This window comes from Strongylocentrotus purpuratus, unplaced genomic scaffold (genome assembly GCF_000002235.5).
Source record: "Strongylocentrotus purpuratus isolate Spur 01 unplaced genomic scaffold, Spur_5.0 spur5_scaffold_10, whole genome shotgun sequence".
NCBI classification, from domain to species: Eukaryota; Metazoa; Echinodermata; class Echinoidea; order Camarodonta; family Strongylocentrotidae; genus Strongylocentrotus; species Strongylocentrotus purpuratus.
The window spans coordinates 7,218,178-7,229,861 of record NW_022145595.1 but is presented as its reverse complement, the minus strand read 5'-3'; the positions used below and the strand labels follow the sequence as shown (position 1 = coordinate 7,229,861).

Sequence of the window (11,684 nt, the reverse complement as noted above, 5' to 3'; positions counted from 1 at the left end):
TTGCTGATTTTGCGGCTCGATGCCAAATTGATTTTATGAAGATTGATTTCCTTAGAAGTTAACAAATCTACGAATACTAGTACTATGTTCAGCACATTCGCCAACATTTTCATTGGTGGACATTTTGCGGACGACTACATTTGAAACGAAGGGATGTTTGTGTGGAAGATCCGGTGTAGTTATTGTGATAAATTGTGTGTCAACATTATGCTAAAATAATGTGGAACCTTCCTTAGAATATACCTTAATTTTACATAGGCGCCGGAAGGGGGGGGGGGGGGGCAGGGGGGGCAGCTGCCCCCCCAATCAAAAAAGTGGGGGGGCAAAACGCATTTTTGCCCCCCCAAAACGCCCCCCCCCTCCAAAAAAAAAAAAAAAAGCAGTAAAGGAGTAAAGATGGTTTGTATTTTTAACCCAAAAGAACATAACAATAATAAAACCTGAATTAAATGACGTATGAAATTCCATTCAAAGAAAAGGAAAGTTAACAGGAATTAAATTTCCTAAACATTGCGCATGCTACCTATATTTATCAATGGAGGTTTTTATAATAGCGATACGCGCATATCGTAGACATATTGCGAGAGAATGGGAAAGCGTGTCTGTTTTTTGTTATAGGGGTGAGAAGCTTATGAGCCCCTGAACGCTGGCGTACTGAGGGGGGGGGGGGGGTATTTTTTTTATTCGATACCAGTGATTTACAAATGTTGCTGAAATGACATGATTTTCCGGTATATTTTCTCTTTTTTTTTGTAAGTCATACCTTTTTATGCGTTTGTTGGAAAATTAGAAATTCCCAAATTTACAGTCGGGCGAAAAATATGCTTATTTAGAAGCATTTATGTTAGGGTCTGCAGAACGGCCGGGCTCGGGGACTCGTGCCACCCTCAATTGTTGAAAAAGTTTGTTACAGAGAAAAAGAAAGAAAGAGAGAGAGAAAAAATAAGTGACCTTCTAATGTCACAAATGAGGTATCAAAATATGCTCATCTGACCGTAATTAAATACCTAAAACCCCCGAGCTTCCGGGGACTCTGCCCCCTGGACCCTAACAAGGGCCCTAAGGCGGGGCCCTGGATGTTCATCTGACCGTAATTAAATGTCTAAGACCCCAGAGCTTACGGGGGCTACGCCCCCAGACCCCACCAAGGGCCCTAAGGCGGTCCCCTGTATGCTCATCTGACCGTTATTAAATACCTAAAACCCCTGATCTTCCGGAAGCTCTGCCCCCTGGACCCCACCAAGGGCCCTAAGGCGGGGTCCTGGATGCTCATCTGACCGTAATTAAATGTCTAAAACCCCAGAGCTTACGGGGGCTCAACCCCCAGACCCCACCAAGGGCCCTAGGACGGTCCCTTGTATGCTCATCTGACCGTAATTACATACCTAAAACCCCGAGCTTCCGGGGGCTCTGCCCCCTTGAATCCCACCAAGGGCCGTAAGGCGGGGCCCTGGATGCTCATCTGACCGTAATTAAATGCCTAAAACCCCAGAGCTTACAGGGGGCTCTGCCCCCGGACCCACCAAGGGCCCTAAGGCGGTCCGCTGTATGCTCATCTGACCGTTATCAAATACCTAACAAAACCCGAGCTTCCGGGGGCTCTGCCCCCTGGACCCCACCAAGGGCCCTAAGGCGGGGCCCTGGATGCTCATCTGACCGTAATTAAAGGTCTAAAACCCCAGAGCTTACGGGGGCTCCGCCCCCAGACCCCACCAAGGGCCCTAAGGCGGTCCCCTGTATGCTTATCTGACCGTTATTAAAGAGAAGGTTGAGTTCTGGGAAGAGGTGAAAAATAATTTGTGAGCATTACTCATTCTTATTATGCCAGTGTGGAAGAACATCAGTTAAGACATGTTCCCTGAAAAGCATGGCTCTTCAAATGCTTTCATATTCTAAATATGCATGTAACATCGTAAAAATCGGGGGCCGGCTTTTTACGCCACGTGTTCGTGTAGTCCCATATACATCTTTCTGTGCAAGTGTTTGTAACTTTACCAAGACTTGGCCAAATTTCTTATCATTTTGATGATTTCAGAACCTTGAAATACACACAAATTCTTATATGCTAGATGATCAACCTTTTCTGGTCGGTTCCACACCGTTTCTTTCACAATGCAATCGCATGACCAGAACTCAACTTCATCTTTAAATACCTAAAACCCCCGAGCTTCCGGGGGCTCTGCTCCCTGGACTCTCCGCCAATTAGTGGCCTGCCAGTGTCACAAATAAGGTATCTAAATATGCTTATCTGACCATAATTTGAATGCCTAAAACCCCTAAACTTCTGGGGGCTCAGCCCCTGGACCCCACGCCATTTTACGCTCTACCTGATTGTTAATAATCCACTTTGAAAAACGTTCCGCGGGGCCTGCCCTGCATGTAACGTGTAAGAGTGATGGTGATGCAGATTTCTCTTCTGCCCCCCCCCCCTTCCAAACGTTTTTGCTCGTTACGTCACTGCCCCTGGAAGGTGAGCCCCTGGAATGTTTGCCCCCCCAATCCCAAACTGCTTCCGGCGCGCCTGACCTTAAATACGTATTCAATCAGCGGGGAAGGGGTGTCATTGATAAGTTCATAAAAAACTAATTTTTTAGAATGCATGGTTTCGAATTCCAGAACGGTAATAAGATAGACTCTACCAAAAACAGCATGAACAAAATGTATGATAATTTAGACTATAACTTCATGTTTTTCAGCATAATTTGGCCCTACTCCAGTTACGGCATGAGCCAAAATCTTTCTCAGAATGAAGGAGTTTTCTTAACCTAAATATTCCTATTGAACTTCATTTAAAAATTAGAACATCCTTCCAGAGTTGAAGGGAAATTCATAAAACACGTGGTTTTCTATCGTACTGAAATGAAACCAAAACCGAAATACACATTAATAATAAACCAATTGATATTGAACAAAGTATAATTTTGATCATTATAAATCACTGCATAAAAGAATGATTAAGTTAATTTAAAGTTAAAGATAACGTTGAGTTCTGGTCATTCGATTGCATAGTGAAAGAAATGTTGTGGAATCGATCAGTAAAGGTTGATCATCCATAGCATATAAGTATTGATGTGTACTGCAAGGTTCTATAGAATCATCAAAATGGTAAGAAATTTGGCCCAGTCTTGGTAAAGTTACAAGCACTGTACACAGAAAGATGTATATGGGACTACACGAACATGCGGTATAAAAATCCGTCCCGATTTGTATGACCTTACATGCAAAGTTTCGGTATGGGGTCATGAATTTGGTTCAAATGAACATATTGGAAGCATTATGCAATCCTACAATATTCAGTGATAGTTGTCGCGGTTGAAATCGAGTTTAAAGTTATGAAATTATAAATAATAAACTATTTGTGTTGTATAGCACCCTCTTAAGGTCAATACATTAATTAAGCTATAAAAAAATGTTTCTTGACTGAAATCGACCGATTATATTCCCGTTTGAAAATTATATATCACAACTACATATTCTGAGATTTTCATGGTCGCAGCTACCTTTGTACGGCCGTAGGCGCTATTTGAAATTTATCGAAATTTACCGGGAGCACTGCAAATTTGTACAGTTGTATATTCAATTTTTCTCGGAAGCAGAAGTGTTTTAGGGGCTAAATTTTCTAGTGCTTATAATGCATCCAAATATATCAAAATTGTAAAGAATCACTTTCCACCCAATTTTCGAAATTTCCCAAAACTTTGTATTACCTTTAAGGCATTAATTTGAAGAGCCATGCTTTTCATGGAACATTTTTTTTCTCTCTGATGCTCTACCACACTTGCATAATACAATGATAACGCTCATTTCCACCTGTTCCTGGCCAGAACTGAACCTTCTTCAAGTTCAGTCAGGTTTAGTCCGCCCAACATCATTATCATCGTCGTCGTCGTCGTCATCATCATCGTCATCATCATTTCTTGTATACTGCTTATGTCTGTCAGACTTTACACTCCTGGCGCTTCACAAAAATATCATTACCCCAATTTTAAGCATGGCTGCGTGCAGAAGCTAGCAGGGTACAGGCACTATAATACCCCCCCCCCCGATGAGCTTTTGCTGGTAGTTGGGGTGGGGATGAAAGTTATGCTGGAAATTTCGAAAGGATGTAACTCTACATTATGCCTCGAATAGTTCTAAACGTAAACATTTCCTGAGGTGGTTTCAGTATTCCGAGAATGAAGTTATTAATCCTTTTAGCAAACGAAAAGGGGAATTAGCTTTGATTTGGTTATGGTTATGATGCCATGATACAGGGAACAACTTCAACGATGCTAAATATTAAATCCCCGCACAACAAGAGACAATACTGTTAAAAATTGTATTATTATCATTTTAATTTCTTTTACTCTTTGTCCTTATACGTTAACGTTACAAAACGCATGTGTAATGTAAAGAACAACTTAGTAAAACGCTGACATTTAAAGTCCAAATATATCCGTTAAAAAATTAGTCTTAGTAGTCAGTATAATATATATTAGAGAGAATCTTTGATACAGTAATTATTAGCAACGTATTGCTCAAGAACGGTTACAAAAGTATGCCCACAGTCAAACCTGCCTATTTTACGACACTTGATCAGACAAAGGCAATAGGCCATTATCGTAATGTAACCAAATGTAATGCATAAGTGTTTGTGAAGTGCCTCAATACAAATTATTTTGTTCACCTGTTAGGAATAATAGTATTTCAATAGTCAGAATGCAACTGCATATATTAAGTGTTGCTATAGGTAGGTCAAGCCATGATGATGTTTGTCCAACCTGGCAACAACTTATGTACACAGTTCGGATTCTGTCTATTGAAATAATATTATTCTTATCAGGTGAATGAAATAATTTGTATTGAGGCACTTCACAGAGACTTGTGCATTAAATTTGGTTACATTACGAAAATGGCCTATTGCTTCGCGTTTAATAATTTCCTACGCTAGCCGAATTTTGCACTTCATCCTTGGACCCACTATACCTAACCCTATAACCATACCTTTACACCACGGATGTGCCTGCTTAAAGGTACTTTGTCCCATTTCGCAGCCAACATCAAATTCTGTAGAACTTTGCAGGAATTATGAATATGTCATGTATGTCTTATCTGTGAATTATAAACGTTAGCAGTCAGTACTATATTATTTAAATTATGCAAGGAAACCCGCTTAATTTCTAGACTTCACTGTCAGACACTATTGAGTGACTGACTGTTATTTCTTTAATAACATACATAAATATAATGAGCTGTAAAGGTTCATGAGCATTTGTGTACATCAATAATCCCGGCTTCTTGTAATGGCCAAAAATAAACTGATTAAGCCTTTACGCAGCACAATACGTACGGCCATTCGGTACATGGGTCTGAAAATCAGACTATTACTAAAATGAAGGCAATCAGTAAAGTCTATTCGACAACTAACGGTCATTATTTCCCGACTAAAAGACATTTTTCAAGCCCTTTCGTTTTGAGGGAAGTTCTTAATTAGTGTCATCTTTCAAATGCCGTTGGAATTTAACTTTTTTTTTTTTTTTTTTTTTTGGGGGGGGGGGGGGGCTTCAAGCTCTCACCCTTACTCTAAACTTTTGACTTCATGAAGCCCGGAAGAACTGTAGCCGGAGCAATGTCGAATCACCAGGGCACCCATGAAAAATGTGGATAGCTGGCCTTACTAGGCAGGTTAATTCTATAACATTTTCTTGTTCGAGAAACATCAATTATTATTAGACAGGAAGCATTGATAAAGAGGGCCAGGGGACGACTTTCTTTACAATTATACACTGAGTACGGGCGCAGAGAATAAATGGATGTCGTTACTTTGAATTTTTATGTCTCTTTTGTTTGATAACCGTTACACAACCAGAGTTTAATTAAGTCAATTAGTTGAATTGGGCTTATTAGGCTATATAAATATAAAATAAAATAAATTAAATTGTGTGAATGCCAATTTTTTCCTCTTTTTTTTCCTTCCTTTTTATAACAAATACAAAATTTAAATAATGTACTTAGTTTTTTATACAATTACTGGAGACAGACTTTTACATAAGGCCCGGCCTTCCTGTCTAGTCTCCAAATACTTTCATTAATGTACATGTTTAAAATGTTTTTCCCTTGTCCATCATGTCTTCTCCACTTGTGTTATCCTCATGTTATATATTGATACATGTATTATATTCTAACTTTTATATATATATATAATAATAATAATAATAATAATAATAATAATAATAGCCTAATAGTCCACTCCAAATTTTATCAAACCGACACGGAAATTCTTTTTGCCCAATTATTGATCGTGAGCCCGGCAGCCACTGAACAGCGCCAGATCGACGTTGCTCTATCCCTTATTGTTGAACGCCAAACAAGGTAGCAACAACTCCCATCTTTTAACGTCTTTTGGTATGACGCGGCCGGGGTTCGAACCTACGACCTCCCGGTTGTGAGGTGGACGCTCTACTGACTGAGCCAATACTCCGGTATATTTGTTTTCCTTGTATATTTTTAATGAAAGTATCGAATAAAGTGAACTTAACCTTGGACTTGAACTTGAAATTCATAATTTTTAGTGCATGCCTATTTTTTTCCATTAGCGCTTACTTTAATTTTATGAAATATTTTTATTTCTCCAAACAAATCAAAAGTATTAATCAAAACATAGTAAACACAAATCAAATCATTCAGAAGTTAAATCAATTACGAGTCGAAAGTAAATTCGCACATTTTCTTTATCGTTCAAAACAGTATAGCCCACAGAACATAATTAAGCTTAGGACATTTTTTTAGGATTGTCGGGACTCGAAAGCCTCAGCGAGGCGCGGCCGCGGGAGGGGGTTTCTTCTTTTTTTTTGGGGGGGGGGGGAGGGGGTTCATGGATATTTTTAGGCCCCCACCAAAAGTATTGGCTCCCGGTTCTTAAGCAGTATGCAGAAGAACAATATTCAAATTGTACATACATGTTAAAATATTTTTTGAAATAATACTGGACTAGTCTAGTGTAAACGACACTCGTTGAACTCTTCAGTGTCGCGATTGCACAGATATGCAGGCCCTCTGTTGATCATTTCATGCCACTCATTATTGGACGGAAATCTGCAGTTGAAAAATAAGTAGCCATGGCTGTCGATCTTGAACTGAAAAAGGTAAATTTAAACTACTTTTTATTGAAATTAGCTCTCCGTAAGGATTCAGTGGTTATGGAAGAATAACATATATTCAAATTTTATTAGTAATGTCTTAACAAATTTGTATATAGGGCCTAGAGCATTTTATTATCTGATACCTGCATTGGTATCAGCCTCAGCGGCACGAGGGGACTTTTCTTGAAGAAATCACCGGGGTAACTCCGGGCAACCTGATGGCAGGTGTAGGTATGGCTTAGCTACACTGCACTGTAGCTGCCCTAGTTTAGGCAGTGCAACAATGCAATGCATGATGTCTAAACTCTTACTGTAAACGGTATGGACCTCATACACGCACTAACGTACACCCTGCACATGTCTGTCTGAGTGAGTAGGTAGTGTAGCAATGATTGAGTGATAGATCTAATTTGAGATGCTCAATCTTTTTTGGTGCGCTAATTATTTTTACACCCAAGAATAAGACAGTTAAGTTTGGGGGGGGGGGGGGCTAGACCTAGATCTACGCACATTTGTCGTTTGCACTGTGGGAGCACGTAGTTCTAGAACTTTACGCATTGAGAGAAAATCAAATAACGTGCTCTCATTGGCTGATCCGCTTAAGAGGTTTTGAATTTAAGTTAGATGCCAATTGCGTAATTATATTACTTAAATCTTTAAAGGGACTTCGTAACATTGTTCAGATGAGAGACAATTATGCCAAGATAGTGCTTGACTACAATGATAGATGTAAACTTAAAGATAATGTGAAAGTTTGAGTGAAAACAGATCATTATTAATGATAAAAATTGGGAAAAACTGATCTGATTGATTTTTGAATTCTCTGAACTATATTATTACCATTTGATTAAATTTTAGGTGAATTTAAATCGTCACAAAGCAATGAGTTGGCTCTATACATGTAGACCTATACCATTCAAGACATTTAAATGTTGAAAGATTTTTAAAAGCCTGTCTTGTGTTTTTTTTTCATGGAAGAACGGTTGGGAAAATCCAAAAATAGTTCATTAGTTAGGAAAATTTACTGTTACTGTTAGAGGGTGCCGCACAGTGAAGCCTTCAAAGAAAACCATAGATATCTTTTCAGGATTTTTTGCATGTTAGAGGGTAAGTACAGTAGAAGGAATTATAATAAGTTACAATTCATACAACAGTTACAGTTTTTTAAATCAACCTTCAACAATGTTACCAAGTCACTGACATGTCATGCTTTAAACAGGTGATGCACTTCCTACATAACTGACACAAACTTAACCTTAAGTAAACTTTGGAAAAAATCGTAAAAAAATCAGAAGGTTTGACTGGAATATCATGATTTTGGTATCAGATCAAACAGAAACGCGCAAGCTTTCTCCTCGCACTAATATCTTATAAGTTGAGCAAATGGCAGTTAGCGAATTTTAGAAGGGCAGTTGTAGGCGCCAATTTAGGAAAATGAGGCTGAGACCGGATCAACGTTATGCGTGTGCGCTTTATGTAAGCTAAAGTTCTTTGTGGTGAGAGACCTGTTGTGGGGTGTTTCATAAAGCTGTTCGTAAAGTTACGCATGACTTTACAAATGACTTTAATATGAAAAACCAAATGGGATGCTCAATCATTTTGAACTGCATCAACTAAAGTTGAACTGTGCAGATGTAGATTAACATTCTACATGTAATTATAACAAACATTTTTAATGTAACTATAATTTTCGGCTACAATTTAATTGAGATTATGAGAAATACAGTCACACTTTGTTAAAATGTCAGGAAAACTTTTGGCATCCTATCTGGCACTTCATATTCAAGTCGTTCTTAAAGTCATGCGTAACTTTACAAACAGCTTTATGAAACACACCCCACTGATTTTATTACTATCCTGTTTATTATCCAAGTGAAATAATTCTTCCATTGCTTATAAACATCTAAACCTTCAGGCTTTCCAGGAGCAGCAGATCCGTATGATTGAGACGACGCAGCAGCTCAAGATAGCTGACATGCAGGTGGAGCAGCTGAAGAGAAAGCAGCAGCATTGCCGACTGACGGCCGCAGAGCTGGGCGCCCTTCCCGGAGAAACCAGGGTCTTCGAAGGAGTAGGAAGAATGTAAGATTATCAGTTTAACGTCTAGTTTGCAAGGAAAAAAAATATTAAACAAATTTGGGGGGCTACTTTTCAAGCTTTCTTGCATGGAAATAACACTCTTTAATTTATTTGCATTGAACTCTACGGAGTTATTTTGGGCTGTATTAAGACTTTCGGGGGCTCTTTTTGGCATTTTGGGGGCTAATTTGCCCCCAGCCCCAAGTATATTTTCCCTGCTAGTTTGAATGCCATTCCCGAGTTGAAAATTAAAAAATCAATGAGATTACAAGTATTTGCCCAAGACCCTGTAGCATAGAGATTTATAAAATGAATGTAGGTAACACTGATTTAGAATGTATAAGTAATATTTCTGTGCAGTGGTTTATACACCACTCCCTCCTTTTTCTAAATTTTTCATTGTTTAACATGCATAATGTAAAAATCCTTCTCTGTAGACGAGAGTTTTCCTTAGTTTAGTTATATTGGTCAGTATATTTGATTTTTCACAATCAATATATACAGACATACATGTAATAATATTAGTACAGAATATTTGTACGGAATCAGTTCCTGCTCAATTGACTTTTTATTGTCTTCAGAGCCAGAAGGGCCATTAACTTCTGAGTGTTGAAGCACATTTATAATTAATAATAGTTGATAACACCCTTCTGGCTCAAAAGAGACATTATATGAACTATGAAGCATGCATGTGGTCTTCTCTACCATGCACTTTATAAACACACTATCATGGTTTTCATTGCTATTGGACATAATCACATGTTCAAGTTTCAGGCAATAGGATACACTCTTTTAATCTATTTTATGTACTTTATTCATGTAGGTTCTTATTGCAAGACATGGAAGGAATTCAATCGGTACTTGCAAGCAGAGTCAATGAGGCAGAGAAACAAGTACAGAAAGTGCAGGTAACTATAGCAACTGCGATGCCCGCATATAGTTCATGTTAATTGTATCAGATTCATGTAATTTAATTAACAAAGTTAAATTTATTGATGATGATAACGATGAAGATGATGACGGTGACTCAAGTCGATTAACACCGAGATATTGAGCCATGCTTGAGTGAAATGAGAAAAATTACAGATTTGTGAAATCACTCATCTCATCTGAATGTAAAAGTGTGAAAGAATTAAAGGGTGCGCAAGAATTCAGTTGTCATGGTCAGCAAATTTATTTTTGGTCCCATTGCGTACTTTTCCTGTAGTTGCCATTACTCTCCAACTGCAATTCCTATTATGGTCTTTTGGTATAGTGGTTCATTCACTTGACTCTCGATCCTAGGGTTGAGGGATCAAATCTCAGCCTAGCACTAACGTCCTTTGGCAAGACATTAATCCATATTTGCCACTCTCCCCCTACCGGTAGGTGTAAATGGGTACATGTACCTTGCAATTGCAGGGGTAATAATAATTGCAGGGCCATCAGGAAGAACAACATTGATGCTGTAATGTCCTTTGGTAAGGCATTAATCCACATTTGCCACTCTCCACCTAGGTGTAAATGGGTACATGTACCTTGCAATTGCAGGGGTAACAATGATTGCAGGGCCCTCAGGAAGAACAACATTGATCCTGATGAGGATTCCCTGGGTGAAAAGTTTGATCATTAATCATTATCGAATGCTGCTCTGATTTCCTTTCAACTAATGAACTATTCTTGCTTTTTTTGCTCACAGAGTAACAAGACCTACCTTGAGCGAACCTTGAAGGACAGCGAAAGCAATCTCAGGGAACTGGTCGCGTCAAAAAGAGCAGCGAAACCCTAGCGTCACGTCCAGCAGTAGATCCAGTTAGCTTGTACGATAGTAGTCATCTGTTTATACACATGTAGTACTGAACAGGAAAGAGTGATGCTGTGTTTTCTGTAATGTTATCTTGAGAAACAGAAGGGCGATATGGACTTTGTAGGCATCAAGAGACCTTCTGTTTCTGATCTCGTGATATTATTTATGCTTTTTTAAGCCCACCATGCACTTTGTTATTGCATTTTTTTTTTCTTTTTTTTTTTCTTCAATATAAATTTTGCAAAGGGATCTATGTTGAGAGGCATGCTGAGTCTCTTTTGTCTAGAGTTTGGTTAATCTCAAGAACTGGGAACTGTAATGTTTGATATTGAAGATCTATTGATGATGGAGAAAGTCTATTTCCCAGGAGTTTGATCAAGTTAAGCATGTTGGTCCATCAGCATCTCAACTCTGCAATTCCTCAAGAATGCAATTGTCATGGGCAAATCCATTTACAATTAAGATATGTCCCGTACTATTTCACTCCTGCATGATTGTCTTACTCTTAGTATTGTGATCGGATTTGCATGCTGCCATGAAACTAGGATTTGGGAGATCCATCAGAATGTCAAGGTTGAGTTCTGGGAAGAAGTGAAATGATTTTTGTGAGCGTTTTCATTGTTATTATGCAAATGTGTAAGAACATCGGAGAAAAAATGTTCCCTGAAAAGCATGGCTCTTCAAATACCTTCATATTC

At 38.7% G+C, this 11,684-nt stretch overlaps 1 protein-coding gene across 1 annotated transcript; it reads left to right on the top strand.

The window, feature by feature from the left end:
* The first annotated feature begins 7,018 nt into the window (after positions 1 to 7,018).
* Positions 7,019 to 11,191, top strand: LOC576575 (prefoldin subunit 1). Its single transcript, XM_776869.5, has 4 exons — positions 7,019 to 7,124; positions 9,037 to 9,203; positions 10,024 to 10,108; positions 10,879 to 11,191. Exons 1-4 carry the CDS (start codon positions 7,098 to 7,100, stop codon positions 10,966 to 10,968), a joined length of 369 nt encoding a protein of 122 aa, XP_781962.1. The 5' UTR covers positions 7,019 to 7,097; the 3' UTR covers positions 10,969 to 11,191.
* The last annotated feature ends 493 nt before the right edge of the window (positions 11,192 to 11,684 follow it).

Coding starts and splice junctions, on each gene's coding strand:
- LOC576575 (XM_776869.5), top strand. CDS start 7,098: ATGGCTGTCGATCTTGAACTGAAAAAG. Junction 7,125..9,036: donor TCGATCTTGAACTGAAAAAG/GTAAATTTAAAC, acceptor CTAAACCTTCAG/GCTTTCCAGGAGCAGCAGAT. Junction 9,204..10,023: donor TTCGAAGGAGTAGGAAGAAT/GTAAGATTATCA, acceptor TTATTCATGTAG/GTTCTTATTGCAAGACATGG.